Source organism: Mya arenaria, chromosome 6 (assembly GCF_026914265.1).
Source record: "Mya arenaria isolate MELC-2E11 chromosome 6, ASM2691426v1".
Lineage (NCBI taxonomy): Eukaryota > Metazoa > Mollusca > Bivalvia > Myida > Myidae > Mya > Mya arenaria.
Window position 1 is genome coordinate 55,542,699 of NC_069127.1, and position 22,442 is coordinate 55,565,140.

General features: G+C 35.9%; 1 protein-coding gene across 1 annotated transcript in view; it reads right to left on the reverse strand.

Annotated features, from left to right (window-relative positions):
* LOC128238122 (zinc finger C3H1 domain-containing protein-like) overlaps window positions 1–21,527 on the reverse strand; it is a 37,842-nt gene extending 16,315 nt beyond the window's left edge. The window contains exons 1-20 of the mRNA XM_052953694.1: window positions 21,223–21,527; window positions 18,855–18,952; window positions 18,157–18,268; window positions 17,468–17,523; window positions 16,642–16,978; window positions 15,915–16,270; window positions 15,246–15,327; window positions 14,143–14,210; window positions 12,138–13,031; window positions 10,868–10,996; window positions 10,188–10,331; window positions 9,467–9,570; window positions 8,965–9,139; window positions 8,160–8,369; window positions 6,642–7,259; window positions 4,413–4,511; window positions 3,474–3,580; window positions 1,603–1,734; window positions 1,056–1,177; window positions 293–394 (exon numbers count right to left, since the gene is read on the reverse strand). Of these exons, the coding sequence (XP_052809654.1) occupies window positions 293–394; window positions 1,056–1,177; window positions 1,603–1,734; window positions 3,474–3,580; window positions 4,413–4,511; window positions 6,642–7,259; window positions 8,160–8,369; window positions 8,965–9,139; window positions 9,467–9,570; window positions 10,188–10,331; window positions 10,868–10,996; window positions 12,138–13,031; window positions 14,143–14,210; window positions 15,246–15,327; window positions 15,915–16,270; window positions 16,642–16,978; window positions 17,468–17,523; window positions 18,157–18,268; window positions 18,855–18,952; window positions 21,223–21,472 (4,195 nt within the window). The 5' untranslated portion in view covers window positions 21,473–21,527. The remainder of the gene's footprint in view (window positions 1–292; window positions 395–1,055; window positions 1,178–1,602; window positions 1,735–3,473; window positions 3,581–4,412; window positions 4,512–6,641; window positions 7,260–8,159; window positions 8,370–8,964; window positions 9,140–9,466; window positions 9,571–10,187; window positions 10,332–10,867; window positions 10,997–12,137; window positions 13,032–14,142; window positions 14,211–15,245; window positions 15,328–15,914; window positions 16,271–16,641; window positions 16,979–17,467; window positions 17,524–18,156; window positions 18,269–18,854; window positions 18,953–21,222) is intronic.
* Window positions 21,528–22,442: the final 915 nt, after the last annotated feature.

Consider the following 22,442-nt stretch of genomic DNA (forward strand, 5'->3'; position numbering starts at 1 on the left):
CATCTGTTTACCTAAGATTATGATGTGACTAGTAAATCTCTCTATTGGATCTTTAAGTTGGCAGTCAAGTACAATTAATTCCCACTTAGAATGCAAGCAAAAAAGCATACCAAATTTAGTTTCTAAAATTATATCCAAGCTTGATTGTCAAGTCAGTTGAAAGCATAAATGAATCACTCTTTTGGTAGAAACCATTACTGGTGTCCCTTTTTGAGAGACCGTAACAAATAACTCCTGATGGGGATCACGGCAGACACCTAAACCACTAGACTGCTATCACCCTCATGCGTACCATGTTTGGCATAGTCATTCACTCTAGACACCAGCAGAAGTCCCATCTGGTCAAGGGAGAGACGACCCTGGTTCTGTTTCATCAGTTTGTCCACATAGTCACCTGTGAAAAAGAAATATAAGAATGGCTCTATGTACAAGCAATTTACTCCGACTACATTTAATTATAAACTTTAATCGTCACCAGTCATCAAAATTAGTCTTTTGGATGAACACGCCTGAATTCATATACTACTGATATTTCAACCACTGAGTCACAATTCAAAAATCAGTTTGAAGTGAAGTTTTATCACAACAATACCCATATGTTTTATTAATAAAATTTGGTTGGAAACTTCTTATTCATATATCTTTATAAAAGAATATATTTAAAAGGAAGTTATCATTAGTATTTTACTCCAGATGTCAATATGCCAGCTATAGGCTACCATATATATGGGGGTCAATGGGGGTGAGGCAACCTTATGCAGAAATTAACCCAACTTTCTAGATGCCCTTCAGGGGCTCACCTGACAACAAATTTGAAGCAAACTAAAGTGTTAATACAAAAAAAGTAACAAGCAAAAGCAAACACTTAAACCTTTTTTAATCAGTAATAATAATTATAAAAAAAATCTTTCTTTTATGGTGCCTGGAGGCATAAAATCCACGGAAATCTGTGATTCTGCAGACAAATCTCTTCCCTGGAGTTGGATTGGCCCTAGGTCAATTATCAGAATGGATAACTCTGTCATACATAAATCTTGAATAGAATGGTTACAAACCTAAGAGTTTTGGGACTTTTTTGGCTGGAGTACCATTTGTAACCCCCACTAATGCTGGACAATATGCCACGACGTCCCATAATGCCTCCCTGTCTGTTGTTACATAATGACTCTCGTGTTGTCTGAAAGCGTAAAAAGAACAAGGTTTTTATAATTGTACATGTACACTTTTTGAGTTTTTGAAAACTGACCAATCATATTTAGGGTTTTAGTGAAAGAGTTATAGGAGGCTGCACGGTGCCCTTTTGTGGCAGCACCCTCCTGCCCTCATGCAGAACGCATTTGCACCATTCAGCATTTTTAGAATTAAATGGTTGAGATAATAAAATCATTCCTAAGTCGGACTGCATGTGCACCTTCCTGCCTTCAGTAGTTCCTGTTTTGTTAAAAATATTATTGAAGTAGCTATTTTAAGAGCTAAAATTTGAAGCAAACTTGAGTGTCAATACCAACAACAAATTAAGTAACAATTGACTAAAGCAACCAGTAAAAAAACAGACTTTTTTCTATTTAGTCTCCGTAACCTTCAATCCTCAGGAACTCTCACCTTTTACATGTATCATCATTACACCTTCCCAGAACATCATACTGGCACAGTGAGCTCCTGGGCAGGATTTTGTGACATATACTCCGAGATGTCACCTGACGCCCGGCCTTTGTGCGATAATAAGGGCTGAACCTGCAATAGTTAAGTGTACTGAAGAAAAAAGAGTGATGTCTTATGCTACACAGTCCCTTTTCAATAAAGGCAATGAGTCTAAATATCATAAATTTCCAGGCTTAATAAGTCTAAAGAAAACTTGTTACCCCCAAGGCATTTCTAGCTTTGACCTCAGGGGTATATATATAAGACTACTATATGATGCTACACACAAAATATCAAGGGTTTCAAAGATTTCCCCCAAAAAAGTGTATAATACACTTGTGACCACAGGACATGTCCAGTTTTGACCCCAGGGGCATATTTTGAACAAACTTGATAAAGGACTTCTATATGATGCTACACACAAAATATCAAGGGTTTCAAAGATTTCCCCCCAAAAAGTATATAATACACTTGTGACCACAGGACATGTCCAGTTTTGACCCCAGGGGCATATTTTGAACAAACTTGATATAGGACTTCTATATGATGCTACACACAAAATATCAAGGGTTTCAAAGATTTCCCCTTAAAAAGTATATAATACACTTGTGACCACAGGACATGTCCAGTTTTGACCCCAGGGGCATATTTTGAACAAACTTGATATAGGACTTCTATATGATGCTACACACAAAATATCAAGGGTTTCAAAGATTTCCCCCAAAAAAGTGTATAATACACTTGTGACCACAGGACATGTCCAGTTTTGACCCCAGGGGCATATTTTGAACAAACTTGATATAGGACTTCTATATGATGCTACACACAAAATATCAAGGGTTTCAAAGATTTCCCCCAAAAAAGTGTATAATACACTTGTGACCACAGGACATGTCCAGTTTTGACCCCAGGGGCATATTTTGAACAAACTTGATATAGGACTTCTATATGATGCTACACACAAAATATCAAGGGTTTCAAAGATTTCCCCCAAAAAAGTGTATAATACACTTGTGACCACAGGACATGTCCAGTTTTGACCCCAGGGGCATATTTTGAACAAACTTGATATAGGACTACTACATAATGCTACGCACAAAATATCAAGGGTATTGGCTAAGCGGTTTCAGACAAGTAGGGATTTACTTCCCTATATCTTTAAGTAAAACAGGTGACCCCAAGGGCGTGACTAGTTTTGACCCTAGGAGTCACCCTCTCACTGTCTTGGCTGTAGATCACTAGACAATGTTACACAACAAATCTGGAAAAAATAGCCGTAAGTAAAAAAAAAAGTTTTTCCTTTTGGTTGCCATGGAGTTCTTCATGAAATTGAATTTTTTGAACAGTTTTGAAACGGCACCACCCAAGGAACATCCCTCTGAAGTTTCATCAAAGTTATTGAAGCGGCTAAGGAGATGTTGTATAAAATATTCCGGTTTTAGTGGGGTGCAAATCCATGCCAGTATAGTCAAGGAAAAATTAGAAAATTGACAACAAAACTCACGCCCACAAGGACTCATACACACACATAAGGATCTCTTGATCTTTAAGTTTTTTGTTGAATCACGATACCAACACAATTCAAAATTGTGGACTTCAAAGATAATATTTGAGCATGTATCAACATTTGTTGAAGGGTTCCAGCCATCAGTATCTTAGTTTTAACACTTTCAAAGATTTGCCACACCTTATAGCCTCATACAAAAAAAAATGCATTTTACAAAAATATTAGCGAGTCACTTTTAAACTGTATAAGCATTTTAATGGAAATGGTTTAAATGACATTGTATTGCTCAGTATGAAACAAAAAGAACAATATTAATCTAACATACCTGTAAGATCTGAAGTGAAGCAGGGGACTCCTGTAGTTACACGTTATGGGAGGTCCCTCATCTGTTCCTGGCTTGATTGCTGATCGATAGGCTTCCAATTGAGCCAGCTGTCAAATTAAAAATGTCATATAGTAACTGATTCTAATATAACATTTAAAATGAACGTATGTTTAAAACTGTCGGGCAAGAGTGAGTTTAAATGCTCATAATAGTTTAAAGATTCAATCTCGAGTACGTTTCCTGGGCAGAAACCTGGAGTACTGGTGTCCATTTTAAGAGGCCGTGAGAAAGTACACCAGGCGGGGATTGAAGCAATAACCACTTGAGTTATGTATAAGAGCATGCAAAAAGGCTGAACAATTTTAAAATGTATCATGTGTGAACATGATAGTCATATATAAATGGACACAATTTTAATGACATTTCGGGGATGTGATGGACTTGGCAGCTGAAGGGCTGTAACCATTTCTGGAAGGGGCCTCTAATGGGGTGAAGTACCCTACTGCAGAAGCAAAACTTTTTAGAATTTTAGAAGCCCTTTCGAGGGTCATCCTGTCTTCAAACGAAGCAAGCTGGAGTGTCAATACTAACAACAAATAAAGTAACAACCAATAACAACCAGTTAACTTGTTAAACCAGTTAAAAAATATATAATCTAAAAATCCATTTTCATTTATTTTTTGGTCTGCAGCTAAATCACATTTCTGTTAAGGCATTTAAACAAACAGTTGACTTTGTAAATTCAGTTAAAAAAATATATAATTCAAAAAATCATTTTCTTTTTTTTTGGTCCACAGATAAATCACATCCCTGTTAAAGCATTTCCAAACACTATAAAAAGATGTGATGGCTTCATGGTAGATTCAGCCGTCATGCAGCTTAAGGGCACTGGCAGACTTTCATTGACTCTAAGACACACACGAAAGGCGGAGAACCGACCTGTGGGACTTTTGCCGAGATAGCTTTCAGCTGATTGTCTTCATTCTTCAGTGAGCATTGCTGACAGAACATCTTCAACGCTTCGTCCACTCTCTGTTTCTGTAATAACATATAATTTATACCATCACCTCCAAGTTAAGATATTCATTGATTAGTGATTCATATAGCAGACCATTTCAGAGCTTAGTGGTCAACATAACATGTTTTCCAATATAATTAATTCAGTAAAAAAGCAGTCAACCCTTTTGACTTTAATCAGGTGAAGCAGTAGATATAAACAGTGGCTGGTCAAGTTATTACATACTAACAATCTTAAACCATAACATATTTTATCCTGAAAACTCATGATTTTTCAAAAGAAATGTTTGTACAAAACTATGCATGGAACTTCCATTTTTTTTTTGTTCAGGACTCAGGGTTAGTCCCCCCCCCCCCCTGGTTTGGCTAGGGTTACATCCTTTATAAAAATAGATCAAGTAGCCAGGTAGGCTTTTTTTTGGGTTTTATATAAGAACTTTATTTCCATCATTGGAGAATGGTTAAAGTAATATTCTGTATAAAGTGTTACAGGTTTTAAACTTCATAATAAAACATACCTAAACAAAATATATGCTTTTTTCCAACTTACTATCAAAACACAATAGGCTCAGCGGCTATTTCATAGGCAGGGTCGGGTAACCAGTGTTTGACACTAAGACTTTTAGAGAAGGAGTCCACCGGACTCCTTAATTCCAAAATCAAGGAGTCCGGCATAAAATTAAGGAGTCCAGGATAATTAGAACATTTATTCAAATTTATTGACTCAATGCTCCAGCTAGCTCTAAATAACAGGTTGGGACACCCGCTGCCCTTTTCAAGTACCCGGCTGCCATTTTACTACACCCTGCTGTGCCCTTTTGTTTGCCAGTCAATGTCCAGAAATTAGTTATAAATGTACATACTTTTGACATTAACTTAAAGTTAACAGCTGAGGTAACAAATTGTAAGTATTGAAAGAAGTAACATCACATTACATAAAAAGTTGAGTACAGGCCCATAAAGGCTAATTTAATCCACATCAAAATTGTCATTTCTGACCTACCCCCTGGCTGGAGCAATGATGACTATTTATTCAATGATTTCACAGAGCCTTTGGTATTTCATTTCTGATGGGCAAACTAGAGATTTGTATTCTGAGAGCACATTTAAGTTATAGTTTAATTGTTTTATTCAAATAACATGAACATGACTGAAACTATTTATCTAATAGATTCTAATATGACTTGAAAAAAATGCCATGAACTGACGATCTAGCATATAGAACCATGGCCTCTTGTGAAGCGGCTGTGGAGCCATCAGATATAAGGGAATTGAACGGGGCATTATCAAATACTGAATTTTGTTTAATTGGAACATTCATCTGCAATCAGTGCAATGAGACACTGACATGCCTTATATGTTGTGCCAATGCTAACAGACTTTGCAATATAAGCTTTGTACATGGTGACATAGTCTGTGTAGGACTGTCCTTATTTCTGAATAATGTTCAGCATCCATCCAGCCAGCTGGTGATTAACTTAATTATTTTTCCTTTTTTTGCATTTTCTTAGCTTATAATATTAACATGGCCCTTAAAAGTTTTTTGATGGCTTTCAATCGCACGTTAGAGAGCGCAGTGACAAAGCTCCCTATAGTCATGTATATACATATGTCAGTTCAAATATCAGCCAAGACGTTTTAACCATGCTTGCTGAATTTCCTTTCTCTATAAATTACAAACTCTTTTATGTTTTTTTTTCTTTTTCAGTTCTTTTATTTTTCGCTGCCGGTGGCAAAATCCATTTTACCGTTGACATAAACATTGTTTACATCTAAAATCAACGAGGAATATTTTTTGTAAACACCGTTTGACGGGTTTTATCGATTTAGTTACCATATTAAAAACATTAAAAGGTCTATGACGTCACTTACTACTTTTAAGAGCGTCTAATGATAACGATTTGACGAGTCGCAAAATAATTACATACGAGATTTCGGACACTTTTAACCTTCGGATACGATTTGTGTACAATTGAGTTTTGAAATGAAGGAGTCCGACGGACTGCCTAGACGGAAAATCCGGTAGTCCGAGCCAATTTTAGGAATCTCGGACTACCGGACTCCCGTTAGTGTCGAACGCTGGTAACCCAATCCAAATGTGTGTTTTTTTAGGCCCTATGAAAATGCCAAAAACACCCTCTTCCATCATACCTGTAATTTAAGTATCCGTGCCAAACTCTTCCCTTCCGGTATCTGGACATCATCTTTTTCAGACTTTTCCACTACATCTTTAAGACCTCCTGTCCGAGACCCAGATGTGTTTGCCAAAGAGGGTGGGTCAATTTTCGGGGTGGGGCTAGGATTCACCTCCAGCAATGAGCGACGTCTAGCCCCGCGCACTTTTTCATCCTCCCCATCATTTGCACATTGATCTGAGTCCACTGGAAGCTCTATTTTCTGAAGACTTAGAACTGTTTTACTTGGTCCCTCTTCATTGCTCAATGAATTTCGGACTTTTCTAGGAGTCAATGTTTTATGAAGTATACTTCCTGCAGTTTCCATCACACTACTCTGCGTCAAACTACTTTGGAGGGATTTCATTTTTCTTAACTTGTTTTCAACTTCTGTTGCTAATTTTTGGAGTCTCATTTTTTCCTTCATTTTTTCTGCATATGTCATGTTTTTAGCTGAGGATTTCTTCACTACTTGGGGCTTAACTTTACTAAGATGTGTCTTAGGAACTTGGTCAGGTTTTTGTGAGGTAGGAACAGGCGCCTGGTTTTTAATGGTGACTGTGAAGTTCTTGTGATGATGATGTCCAATACTTTTCTGAAAGAAAAATAGGATATAATTATACTGAATGAGCATGGATGATGAGGCCCAACAAAAAGATGAAGAAAAGTTGCATGGTTAAGGTTACATCTTGTCCAAAAAACTGACAGGGAAGGTAGGATTTTTTTTTTTTCATTTTTTTATTAGGCTTTATGTTAAAAAGTATTTGTCATTTAAGGGGAATGGCTTAAAAGTAATCTTCAGTATACAGCTTATTTAACTACATATTAAACCACACATTTTTTTTAAATACTTGTTAGTGTTTTTACACCTGACGTCCTATAAAAATAGTAGGGTCGGTGCCTACATCGTTAGTAAGTTGAAAACAATTATCTTGCAAAAAAAAATGTATGATAGTGTCAAATTGAAAGTTCTGGGTGAAATTAAAAGCTCGGAATTAATTCTAACTTTAAGCTCAAAGATTAAGCTAAAATTCATCCCTGATAATAAATAAATTTGGAATATGTTAGGACTTCTTTTGAATAAAAAAGAAATGTTAACCATTATTTCCTTATTCTTTGAAATTTAAAGCAAATTTTCAAGATCAATCTCCTAGTCTAAGAAAGCATGCATGTCTGGCACAAAAGTCAATGCTAAAGGAAGTTTAAACCCCTAGCATGCACTTATGGTATAACATAACCAGCGAATTTACAAATTACTTGCTGCTGACCCTGTGTAGCCTGTCTCATAAGTCTTTTGAAAGGAAAGGTAGAAGACAGGTCAGAGTCCATTTTTTCAACTAATGGTATACTGTAACCTTTCAGAAAACTTTTCTCCTATGTGTCAAGAGCCTATAATTTTGTGGTGGGTGTCTCAATTCTTTTAAACAGAGAGGAAGAACCGGACACATTCTTAACTATTGGTAAAATGCAGCCTGCCAATCAGCCAATTACTAACCTTTGGGAGGGGCTTAATGTTGGCAGTGGGCGGGATCACTTGTCGTTTGACAGGAGAGACAGAGCCTGAGCTAGGATTTGACTGCACCCCTTTATGTAAAGCCACATGGGTGTCCAGAAGTGAAATCTCCACCTTCTTCTCCTGTATGTCCTTCTGAAGAACTTCGTATTCTGTTTTCCTCCGCAGCAAGCGGTCTTTCACCATTCTAGCCTATAGAAAATAAGAGATATTACCAAGGCGATTAGACAGGTGTCTATTTTACTTATATGTTCATGAACTTTTTTTTAAACATAAACTGAAAGTTCATGGTTCATGTGTACTTGTTTGTCCTTTTTCACTGTTTAATAATGTGAAAAGTTATAAGGCAGCTTAGCGTCAAGCCAATTTCCAAAGGACCCCACAGCTACATATAATTTCCAAAGGATGTGATTGATCAGGCAGTTGAAGAGCTGAAACAGGAGCAATGGGTTTGGGGGGAGCTTTAGGGCCCCCAATAGGGGACAAAGGGGTTGAAGCACCCTGCTGCATAAGCAAAACTATAACTGTTTTTGTTTTTTTACTAAACCTCATATTCAGGGTTATGAATGATCTGGCAGCTGAAAGGCTGAAACTTAAAAGCTCTTTAAAGGGCTATCCTGACTTCAAAAATTATGCAAACTGGAGTTTCAATACTAACAACAACAGTCAAAATTAAAAAAAAAAAGAATCATACATTTATTTTTTTTGGTCCCTGGAGCCATTTTATCTGTGGAAATCCGCGGACAAATCACATCCCAGCACATTTGAACAAATCCTCAGCACAAACCTGTTTTTTAGCTGTTTCCAGGGCATTTTTATTAGCGTTAGCGACAGTTGTGGCTGCAGCAAGCTGCTCCGTTAGTTGCTTAACCTTCGTCTCAGAAAGGCGGACATTGTTGAAGTACTTTGTGGCTGTTGTTAGCAGACGCTTTAAAGTAAGTTGTTGGCGAGAAATGTTCTCACTGCAATGAATATAAAGGAAATGTGTGACTGTCAAAGCACTCATGCAAAGATGTTCAAACAAGAGTGGCAAAGTAATCCATTAGGTTATACAACTGCATGCTACTATTTATATCTAACAAGTGCAAACCCATCATTTGTCAATTGAATGGTTGAATGGCATCCAGTGTGGTTTTAATTTGGTTAGTCCTTGAGCTATGTGGTTTACAAAGACTGTATAGTTATTTGTGTGATCTAAAAACTAGCAGCCATTTTGGATTATTAGTCTCATTTCCTGATTGATTTACCGGTACAAAAAATGGTCAACTAGCAAGAAACAAGTAGTGTACCTGTGTTGCATGAGAGTAATTTCCTGCTGCCTGACCGTTTCTTCGAGGACAATACGCTTTGCCGCTGCCTCAGTCCTGCTGTTTTTCGGAACTTTTGGAGACACCTAGAAAAAACAAACCATACAATTAACATCAGGAATGTCTTAAAACTTTGTGAACTACAATTTTCACATTTTGAACGTAGCATTAGTCACAACTGAGTATGCAATATGGGATTCATTTTTTATCTGTTTTTGCAGGTTCCAAGTAAAAAATTGGACACTAGCAAATATTTCTACAAAAAACAACAACAAATGCTCTACATATTTTGTAGATGCACGTCTTTTTTTTATTTCTTTTTTTTATCTTTAAATGAGCCAATCTTTGTGTAATTGTCTGAAAACAAGTGATACAAGTCTGCTGACAAAAGATCAGATTGCAGTTTTTCACATGGATGTTCGGAAATTGGTATTTATGGCTAAAAGCGTTACTAACGCATTAAATAAATGAGTTTTTCAACAGTTTTTCAAACTGTTCTATTGTGAATCATCTTAATATATGACTGAATTAAAGGCATTGATAGCAAAATTAGCTGATTAAAAGACAACAACAAAAAAAGATATTTCAAAACTGTTTATCCGTGAGAGTGCAGCTTTAAAGAAATGAATCCAACCCACCCCCAAAAAAGTCTCTTTTTTTGTTTGTTGATGCCACCTTATATTTTGCTCCCTATCACATTTACCTCTGTTGACTTTCGTGCTTCTTTCAGGAATGAATCGAGCCCACCCAGGAAGTTGTTGACAGGCGGGGGTGGAGCTACCTCCTCATCCTCGTCTGAAGAGTCCTCGCCAAGGCGGATAATCACAGGTTCTTGTACTGGCAGGCCCTGCAAGACGGATAGATTTTTTGACAATTTTGAGTTGTTGTTTTTAAGGTAGGGTGCAAAGATGTTTTAGTGCATTTTAGATATCAACATCAAGAAAGCCTCTTTATTTATTAATTTTATTACTTCACCATTATTTAATTCTTCATGGATTACATTTTTAAATAACACCATATTGACACTACTACAAAGATATCATGTTTTAGTCAATTAAACACAGAATTGTACATGTGTTAAAGCCATTTAAATGCTTAACTTTATCAGTGTTTTAGCCATTTAAATGCAGAACTTTACAAATATTGAAGCCATTTAAACGCAAAACTGTTTAAGTGTTTTAGCCATTTAAATGCAGAACTTTACAGTCAAGTGCTTGAGCCATTAAAAGGCAAAACTTTACACTCAAGTGCTTTAGCCATTAAAAGGCAAAACTTTACAGTCAAGTGCTTTAGCCATTAAAAGGCAGAACTTTACCAGTGCTTAAGCCCTATAAATCTTATGAGTTAAGAAAGCCTGTTTAAGTGTTTATTCTCTGTACTTACAGCGAGATTAAGATGAGAATGTGACTTGGTCATTCTAGGTTGGTAGACTGGTATGCTTGTAGCAGGTAGGGGGCTCGCTGATCTGACAGTTCTCTCCTTCTGTGGTGCAGCCTCACTTTTTGACAGGTTCTGAAATGTAGACATGCCATGCCATATAGTAAGCAATCATGTGCTTCTACATATACACACTTATGATGGACTTACATGAACGTAGGGTTATAGCCAGGCTTTTAAAAAGGACATGGTGCTGCTGAAAAGTGACAGGGTTGTAAAGGTAAAATGGGCACATTGTATTGAGCTGTTTCACAGAAAATGTAAGGAATTTAATTGAAGTACTGTGGGTATGAATTTGTCAATTTGTGCGAGTGCAGCTTTATAATTTCACATATGAATTTATCAATGGATATAATCAGGGCTTCTAAAACTTTGGAACCTCAATCGGTCCGGACCCGGCGACGACCCCCCCCCCTCAAAAAACAGAAAGACCTGTTCAATAGTCTGATTTTATAGAAATGTCATACATTTTCGCGACGTCTTTTCTGTCAATATTTTTTTGCGATTTGGCAATTCGTAAGAGGGCTCTAGAGCCAGCATAGCCGATTCGGATAGTCATTGATACAAGTTTAATTCAAACGAGGATCTCATCAAGTTCTGCGGCGTTTCTAACAACAGTGTGTGTATACAACATGATAAATTGCGTCATAAATGCTACGTCGGAAGGCAATATTTTGCTTCTAATGAAATACATTAAAGGAAGTTTGGAAGAATATTACTCCCTAGAAAAGGGTAAAAACTTCCTAAAGTAATTCCTTGGAAGTACAAAAACTTCAATAATTTTGAAGAAAACTTCAAAAGATGAAAGCTTGGAAATTCAAAATATCAAAATCTGGTGTCGATATTACTTATGGTCGAAATTTCAATCAGACTTTGAATTGTTATAATATAAATCTGTGAATTTGGCATGATATAGCTGCAAATTATTTGAATTTTAACATACTAGTTTGAAAATAGTTGCAAAAATTATTGTATTCCGGAGACTTAAACTTCCATATTACAGTGAAAAAATTCCAATAATGATGGACAGGAAGTTTATACTTCCACTTTCAAATTCTTAATGGAAGCCCCGATTGTATTGGGCTGTTTCACAGAAAATGTAAGGAATTGTGTTTAATTGAAGTACTGTGGGTATGAGTTGTCAATTTGTGCGAGTGCAGCTTTAGAATTCCACATAAGAATTGATCAATAGATATAATCTTTGTGAATAACTTACTGAGATCAGTTTCTGCTTCTTCCGATTCTCCAATGACTTGATCAACAGTGCACGCAACATAGCTTCTTCTTCAAGGTTCGTATCGGTTGCACTGGTGCAGATTGGTTTTACTGGACTCTCCTCCTTGGATGAAGAAAGAGCCTCGGACTCACTTGATGCGCTAAACGATGGAATTTGATTGTCATCATTGAAAATGGCTGGAACACTGATATTACTATTATAAGGTTTGTTGAGCAAGTTTTCGGTTTCCATAAAGTTACTATATCCCTGTGAGGTTATTGCGTAAGACTGACCCTCAGGAAGGAAATGGTGTTCGGAAGACGGGAAATCTTGATTCGATGGAGTCACATCATGTCTTCGTTGGGAAATAACACTAATATCACTGTATGCAGGAACAGAACTAGTGGGTGGGGTAAACTGTTCGGCGTGCGATTGTAAAGGACTGGAGTTTAAAACAGAGTCTGAATCAGATGCATACATTAGCTCCATTGTAAATCCCCTATCATTCTTAATCACTCTTTTATCACTTATGGTAATATGTGGTTCACTGATTGATCGATGCGCAGCTATTGTCCCTGGTAGGGGTGGTGGCAGTGGTGGGGCGTCTTGCGGTAGTGGGGGGTCCGGCGGGGGTAATGGAGGCTGCGGTGGGGGTTCACAGGGGAGTGGCGGTGGAGGAGGGGGTGCAGGCTCTAGAGTCCCACCCATGAACAACCCTAAGCTCCCCAGCCCCCCTGGTCCTCCAGCCCCAGGGTAGGGCATTACATCATGAATCATCTGTGGAGCAATCGGTAGCCCCATTTGTGTCCCACTCAAGGCACTATGGGGGTTTTCAATGGGGTAGGGCACACTTCCATGTCCGCAGTATGGCCACTCATGTATTCCTGGCTGGTTCTGCAAAAATAAAAATCATGGATACAGTTTCATGTTAATCTATAACTAAATCAGGGTTCGAATTTAACTTTGAGGAGCACTCGCAAAATTTTGCGAGTGCATTTTGAGGCAACTCGCAAAATGACAAATCAACTTGCAATTTTATTATTTGCTTTATTCCCTTATAATATTGTCTAATTAAAGTAGAAATTAACACCTAAGACATATTATGAATATTAAAAAGTATCAATCTTGAGTGACTTGACTACTAGAACTTGTTGATGGCTTATTCTATTTGGGGGTTATGGAAAGACTCGTCTGATGCTGGCAGCTTTTTGATAACAAAGCTGTCCAATAATTTGACATTGTTCACTTTGTATATTTACCCTCGCCATCGGGTAATTTAATACCCATTCGACAAGCACGCTACAGATTTCATTAAGTCTATAAGTATTAAAAACAATAAAATAATAAATTTAAAATAAAAAAGCAAGTCTAGAAAAAGCCACTCGCAGAATTTTGCGAGCTTGAATAAAAGTCACTCGCAATTTCCAAATGTCGCTCGCATTTTGCGAGTATGCGAGTCTAAATTCGAACCCTGTAAATATGATCTGGAAGATTTTCATTTATTTCAAGTAGCTGTATTTTAAAACATTAACATTGTTCTTACAAAAAAACTGGTATTAAAGTTAGTTGGGACCTTTTTTATTCAAGGCTTTATGTAAGAACGCTATCGTCATCATTGGGTAATGTCATTTAAGTAATCAGTATATCAGTAATTTTCAGTATAAAACTTTTTAAACTACTTCTGATTGGAGAAAAATATGTCATTCTGACTAAAATTTGGAATTACAATTTTGCCTAGAAATGAACAAGAATGCTTAAAAAACTGATGGAGAAGATTTGATAAATTTGGTTTCTTTAAATGTGTAGCCTTATTCTTCTACTGGTTTGGTATCCATATTTTGATAAGATAAATTAATGAACAAATATTTATTATATTTTAAAAAACAGATTATGAGATTTTTTGAGAAAACAGTATGTGTTTTAGCATGGGAATGGGACAAACTTCAGCCTGACATTGGTCAGAAAAAATAATGAATTTACAAGATATTTTGTCGCAACATCTTACCATGTACATTGGCTGCATTGCGTTGTAGAAATCCGGCTCAAACTGTAGTTCTTCTACCGCATTCACCGCTGTAAATTTGAAAAATAAATCTTCTATAAATAAAATAAAATATAAATAAAATTTTCTGATTGTCTTGTGTTATATATATAATAATAAAATGTTGATAACATATATATTTTTGTGCGGAGTGCATAAAAATCATTCATCATTACGTATGTTATTTATACAATTTCCAAAATATACATTTTCATGTTCATAAAATTCATTCATCATATAATTTTGTAAACATACTATAAAGTCAAACAAGCAAACATTTGTTCTACAAACATAACTAATTCAATAAACAGCTTCAGGGTTTTACATGTAATACCATGCCTTAACTAATTGCCGGACAATCATTTTAAACGCTAGCTGTTGACTCTTTAATTTCAAATATGAATAAACTATGGTACTGAAGAATGTTTTGTGAATGTTAAATCCAATGTGATTTTCATGTCAATCGATCATGTTGCAAATTTAAGACCCAGCAATTTTTTTTAACTCATTGATGCTTTTATTTGATTAACAAGATCTGTCACAGAGACAGCCCGCTCGACTATTCTGTCACTTTCAATTTAAAGGATTGCAAAAATTTGGTGAAACATGCATGGATCACTGTTAACACTGATTAGCTAACTGTTAAACATGCAAAATCTTAACCAGAATTTCTAAGTCAAATAATCAATGGCCATAATTTGCATTATATGAAAGATAGAGTTATCTGACCTAGTAGTTAATGAGATATTAGCATATGTGTGTTAACATACAAAACCTTAGAGCCATAATTTGCAATATATATGCCAGATAGAGTTATCATACTCGATAAATTAAGAAAGTTGGATGGATTGCAACAGGCCTGTAATGCTATGCATGATGTGTTTTGTGACATATTGACTTACATGCAAAACCTTAACCAAGATGTGAAGACAACGCAAGCACTTGGGCGAGTAGTATAGCTCTACTTTTTCTAATAGTCCAGCTTAAAATTGGCATCATGAATTTGGAACCTCAGTATTTGGCCAAAATAAAAAAAAAATCAAAGATACAGAACCTACAGTACTTACCTGGTGAGGATGGTTCACTGTCGATGTCCATCTCCACCTCCTCATAGTTATCTCCCCCTGGCCTCTCTGGTAATTCAACACCCTGTGTTTATAGAAAACATTCCATTAAAAACAATATCAAATGAAAAAAATCAATATCTTTGAACAGTGAAGAGATTCTCTGACTGAACAAGGTTGTTTTGTTTCTCAAGTCGAAATATATATATATATATATATATATAAATAACACAAAAGGAATCATGTGTATTGGAAACATTTTTTTTACTTTTTAACATCTACTTTAACAAAACTTAAAAAAACTAAAGTTAAAATTTGTTCCATAATAACAAACATGACTGCATGTAGTTAAAAAGTATGATAAGTCAGCGATGTGATTGCCCTAGCAGCTGAAGGGCTAAATTTGACAATGGGATTGTGGGAAGCTTTAGGCCCCAAATGGGGTCAAAGGGGGGTAAAGCACACCGGCGCATATGCAAAACCAACTCTTTAGAAGCCCTTTTGAGGAAAGGCTCTCCTGAACTTTGAGTATCAATACTTACAAACAAATGAAGTAATGGTTGCCACCAAAAACAACCACTTAATTTTTTTTCATCATTAAAAAAAAAATTGTTGATCCCTGGAATCACAAGACCCACGGAAATCCGTGGACAAGTTGAAGCATTTACTCACAGCACCGCTTATCAATGGTATTCCTGTCGGCATTCCGTTCCCCTTAATAAGCGACAGAAACCTCGCCACTTGTTCTTTCGGATCGTCCAGAGTAAGTATCTTCTGTATTTCTCTAGTTTTATCAGAACCATCCTGCTTTTTAGGCATCGCTTTTTGCGGCGGATATTGACGATCAACCCGTCCAGTTGTATACTTTTGTGTTGCCCCGAGACTTCGATATGGGGTCCTGGTCGATCGAGATCTGGTCTTTCTGTTCGTTGCGTCAGGCCATCGGTTTGGTTTAGCAACACCTGACCATGATGAAACATTTCTCTGTGCTCGTAATGCAGGGGTTCGACTGCGTAGTCTTGAATTATCTGAATAGATTAGCATTAAATGACTATAATGAAGCATTTCTCTAAGCTAGTAACTCAGGGGTTTGACTGCCAAGTCTTTGAAAAAAAACTACAGCAGTAGCTAAAATAAACTTTCATGCAGCAGTTATTAAGAGATGGTAATGTAATGTCAAAATAACCATTTATTAATTTTGCTTTCTAAATCAAGTATTTTTCTGTGATACATGCATTTCTTGTTTACAATGTGTACTGCCTAAAGATTCTGAGAGTTTCATAGTTTACTAATCAATAAGAAAACAAACAAACCTTGGCAATGTTTTGGGTCTTCTTACATCTTTCATATAACTTAGTAAACATTTAATTGATTAAACAAATATTCAAGTACACTGTACCTTTCATTTGAATCGGCCTCTCTTTTCTTGCTTCTTGTCTGGAGTTCCTGCCAGTAATGGTTTTCTTGTATATCCCAGATTGGCTATTTTCGCCACACTTCAAACCATTTGTTATATTAGTCTGATGACCACGTGAACTATGATTGTCGTTTAGACCTTCAGAGAATACAGAGTTAAAACTATCATTATTTGACTGATTGGAGGTTAAGTAGGCGGGGCTAAATGGGGGCGTGTCTGAGGGCGGAGTTTGGGAACGGAGCATGTTTTGAGCAGCCGAAGCGAGCGCTAACCGTCGTAACTCCAACTCATCCAGTTCATCATCTTCAGCTTCAGTGGTCTGTAAAGTATGTTTGAATTTCTTCAATGCAATAAAGGCCCACAACATAGGTCGATGCAAAAAGTATTAGCCTTTATAAATGTTGTTGTTTTTTTATTAATGGCTATGTTGCCACAAAGTCCCTAATTAAAATAAATGCCAAAATATTTATCACACTTTTTATCTCTATTCTAATCATACTCTTTTTATTCTTTTAATGATTAAAGTCAAATGAATCAAACATGATAATGCAATAAAATAAAATTATTCTTTTGGAATCAATTCCAGTCTATTTTCAGTCTATTGTGCTCCCATCTGACAAAATATTATACTCTTTAATTTAGTAAAGATAATCATCATAATGAATGAGCTGAAATAAAACATGAATTTGATTTCTAAACAATTCTATAAATGGTAATGTGTATATTTCCAACAAGTGTTGTTAAGCAAACACATTTTTCATAGAGAAAGACTCCTCAGTCTTTTTTGGTTAAAAAAATGAAACCTTACCGTGCTTGGCGAAGCAATCGCAAGGGGAAGTGATTCATTACTAACTGATGAGACAGCTGAAAAAGAATATACAGGATGTGTAGAAAAACAGGATCACTAAAATGTGCAAATTTTTGCCTGATGCTTTGGAAAATCTAATACCTAGCATCAGAAATGCATGCAGATTCCATGACATGTCTGTCAAAAAGGGACATAACTCAACAGTTATAAAACAACAGAGTTATGGGACTTGCTACACTTGCGTGTATTGTTTCAGGCAACAGGTTAACTAAGTTTCAGTAAAATAGCTTGATTATTATTAATTATAGGCAATAATAGCCAAGGTTGAAATAAATCAATCCCACCAAGGCTATCACCCAGAGGTTCTTACAGCTAATTATTGTCAATCATGAAAGAAGCCGGGGGTCGGTCAGGGTCAAAGCTCAGAATCCCTGTTGCGGGACAAAGGGGGCAAAATAGTTTTGGGCATTTCAGAGACCTTCTGAAATGCACTACTGCAACATATTTTGGCATAACAGACCTTTTAAGATACACCCCCCAAACCCCCTTACCCCCACAAAAAAATCACCTTATTAACATTGATCAATCTCGCACCTGGCGCCTCTAAATCCAGATATTTTCAGTTCAAAATTGATCCAAGCATAAAGGCAAGAGTATAAAAGCATGAAAAGACTCGACAATTCCCTTACACAAATCAATCATCACCGCCATGTTGGAATCAGCAGTCTGGTCTGTTCCCGTCTTATTTGCTGTCTTTTGTAAGTTTTCTTCCTCTTCCTGTCGAATGCTTGCTAGCTGACCCTGAAAGTTTAGAACCATGAGATGTAGAGAAAAAGAGCATTCAGAAGTTAATCAAAAATATTTAAAAAAGATAGGAGGTTTCCTTTTATCCAAAGCAACAAGAGCTGTCACGCAAAAAGAGCTATTACGCAACAACTTTACTTTTGGCTTTAATTGGGACCTTGACCTTTGAAGCCAGAGCATGATTGCTTTGCATAACACGCCTTTCAATGCAGCTGCAGGTAGGGTAGGAACCATACATTACCATATTTTTGAATGATTTTTTTTAATTCAGGAGAAGGATTAAAATTCTGGGGGACTTTTCCCCCGCTGGAGGATATGGCAGGTATGAAGAACAAAGCTTATTTTTTTAAGTCCAGTCAAAACAGCATTGTAGGTCAGGAAAGCTGACCATAATGTTTCAGTATTAATAGTAAGCTTCTTTGGGTTTTTTCAAATGTAATCAACACAAATGGTCAACAACTAAAAATAGGATATTTCTTTTATCTAGGGTCAAAAAAGGGTCGAGGGGCATGGCCAGGTAGGGTTAGATTGCCCTTAACAGAAGTACTTTTTTAGGTCTAGCCAAATGAATGAGAAATAATACCTGTATGTGCTTGTACTGCTTCAGCAAGGCTTCATAGTCATCATTTTCTTTCTTTTCTGCCTTCCCATTGTATTTCTGTGACTCAGAATTGGCCCGTACTGACAGTTGTTAAGGAAAGCTAAACAACGCAGTGCTGTACATTTAATGTTAAAACGACACTATTTCAGGTGAATTGATTACATCGTAATTGTTGTGTCACAATCATGATTGTTATCGCCTTAAGAATTGGTGATAAGATAATGGTTTGAACATCTCATGAAACTCACTCTGGTGGCCAGTTTAATAAAGATCTTAGCTGATTTTAGTCGTAAATAAAAAAAAAATCTGTTGCCAATTTTTACATTTATACAGAATTAAGACTACTCTAGGTATACAAGTTTCATCTAAAATCCTTTTTGAAAAGGGCCCCAAACCTGTTACGAGTTTCATCCATTGTAGAAAGTCCTCAAGAGTTATGTTTGATCACCTATTAGTAACTTCCTGTAGACAATGTGAATAAAATCTATTTCTCTTCCTTTCAAAGCTAAATTGACTTTGAAGACGGCAATATCAATTGGTGACATGGTCAAGTATTAATTGTACTCAGCATTTAAATAAGATTGTGATAAAAGGAAAAATAAAAGTTAAAATACATTTTCATTGCAATAATAAGCAGATTTTTTGAAAATATGAAAATGAAAGTAGACAAGATAAATGGGTCAAATTCACCTGTAGACATAATGCAAAGAAGAGTTTTTTATAAAAAAATAGAAGCTTGTAACCAAAGTCATATTTAACATCTATTTTATGGTGTTAAACATGAGTACCTGTAGTGTTTTTTTTAATTTGCTTACCCTTTCACAAGTTATCTTAGTGTTCAGACACCGTATTTTGGAAAATTCTAAATTGAAAAGGGCCAAAACTTTGTGAGTTGTAACTTAGGTCAACCATAAACTGTATTTCTTTGTGTTTTTCATGTGTAACAATCATTTTTAAAGTATGTCAACTCTTCTATGATTTATTGTTAGGACTCTGTATTTTTGGCAAAATTGACAACATCAAAAGACCAACCAACTGACAAGCTCATTCAAATATATCCACTGAAATTTGTGGGGGAGTAAAAAATGTTTTAGTGCAGTGGTCGAAATAAGCACTAGGCTGCAAGACCTGCTCTGGTAAAATGCTTTTAGCATTTACTGAAATTTGGGAGTTTGTAAAGGTGGACTTGTTGACAGTTTCTTATGTAATTGAAGCACTAGTGTAGTACGGCTTTTGGCATGATTAAAATAATGAAGAACTAGTCTTCTTGAAATGTGCAGGTCCGCCAGACATGTCCAGCAAATTCTGTATTGGTGTAGCGAAATGTTTGCAAAAACGTTTGTCTTTTCACTGATTATTGCCTGAATGGTAGTAAGTTGATCCTAAATTGATATTTGGTGTCAAAAAACATCGAAAAAAGTCAGCCATTTCTGATAGGGATCCATGTTGAGCTGAGATAAACGAGCATTTTATTACAACTTTTTTTATTGGTTCTTGGTTTGCAATAAGGCACAATCGAAATTGTCAGCACTCAATATGCTTCGGCTTCGTCATGTTTGTCCCAACATGCAAATATGTCCTCGGACATGCTAAAACTTCTAACCTGTTTTTTTTACAGTTTCGGGAAGACAGAAGAATGTATGGGATTATGACCATTTTTTTTAAACATATTGGATTTAGTCAAATTGTCATTCTAATAAATGGGCATGTGTATGAAAATGTGAGGTTCTAGTCAAATTTAAGTTTTAGGAAATTAAAGCCGGCAATAAGTAACACTAATAAATTATATTAAATTTTAATTGGCTGTCAAAGCAAAAGATTTTAGTATGTTTTGCAGCTGCTTTAGCACCAACTTTAATCTCAATAATAAACATTATTTTACCCTGAAAAAGGCGTGCCATATCAAAAATTGTCAAATAAATCATGACATCCAATTATAAGGACTAGCAGCAGACTATAAGAAATTTACAATAATTATAACTAAAATGAGACTTCATAGTTACATATCCATCAATATTGAGTGACACATGTCCAGAATTTAAACGAAACAGTTTCACAGTTTCAATGCGAGTCAACCTGGCTTGGGTAAGATCCCCGCCCTGCGAGGATGAAATCCCCTCCAAATGCCCCCACACCCCAGGGACACTAGGCAAGGCCCATTTCCCACTACTTTTGGCTTGAAGTCAAAACCACCACATTCACCCGGCATTGCAGGGCCACCTGGAAAGTAAAAACATGGCCCATTTCCCTGGCTATCCCCAGGACCTGGGAGGGATACAATTGACTGGTGCATAATAAAAACAAAACTTTCAAATGCTACTGTGCCATTACAGTCAGTATTAAAGGATACCCTTGTTGGGTGTATGTTGTCTTAATGTTTGAGCAGGTTTAGGAGCAGTAATACTAGAAGGTACAGGCATTCTCCGTGCGTTTGTGTTACCCAGAAACTTGGAACTTCCGACACGGGGTATGAAATTTCTTCGAGTTGGGTGATGAAAATATTGTTTTGCTGATGGCCTATTATTAAACTCATAGTTTAAAGGAGGTTTAACTTCCTCGTCGTCTGATAATTCGCCTTCTTCTTTTGCTGAATCATTCATCTTTTCTGTTTTAAAACAAAGTAAAATTTCCAAAAATTTCGTGACTCAAATTGAAATATTTTTTGTTCATGAAATTTGCAAATTTCCTATGCCCTAAGATAAATGGTTAACAGCTACTATTACTTGTTTTACAGTTTTGAAATGACTGGTCTGTACATAATTCAGATTTTTAACATTTAAAAGCATATTTTATTACTAAACTATCAACTGTTCTAACAGTTCTTTAATAAATTCAGAAAAAGGTTAAGTTTAGAAGTAGGGGGAGGGAGTCAGTGACCTCCATCCCTGTCACAATACTGATGATGGGTCTGCCATTTGGTTTTCAAAAATAGTTCAACCAGCCCTTATGAAATTACTTATATTATCTTTAAGACTTACAATTCAGTCTTATAACATGTTTATAGACATTTCTTTCAAAGTAAATTATATTCTTTTATCAGCTATTTGTGCATAACATGAATGAAAACTTTGGTGTCTTAAAAAGTATTATGAAGCTACATTTCATTTTTTAATAGTTCAATTAAAAAAAACTCAGGAGGGTGTACCGAAGTATTCAAATGTTGTAACAAATCTTTACAAGAGCTGTAAAATTTTCCAAAGTGTAACTCCAACACCAACATCAGTGCATAGACTGAAAGCTCTCCTTTCTTTCAAATAGTTGAGCTAAAACCAGAAACACATACTGTTTTGTTTTTTCCATTTATTTTCATCTTTTCTACAGATGTGTAATTGACACATATTTAATATAATTTCCTTAATAGCACTAGTAATTAAAATATTTTTAACTAACAAAGGTATTATACTTAAATGCATTATACATGTATTTTATAGTTAAACATAACAAAGATTTTATAACTATTTAAAGTAAAACATATAACACTTCTCTTATCACAGAACAGTCTTGATACATTTTTAAGACGATAAACTTGACAGGCAATATATTGCTTCAAATGAAGACTTTATACAAAGG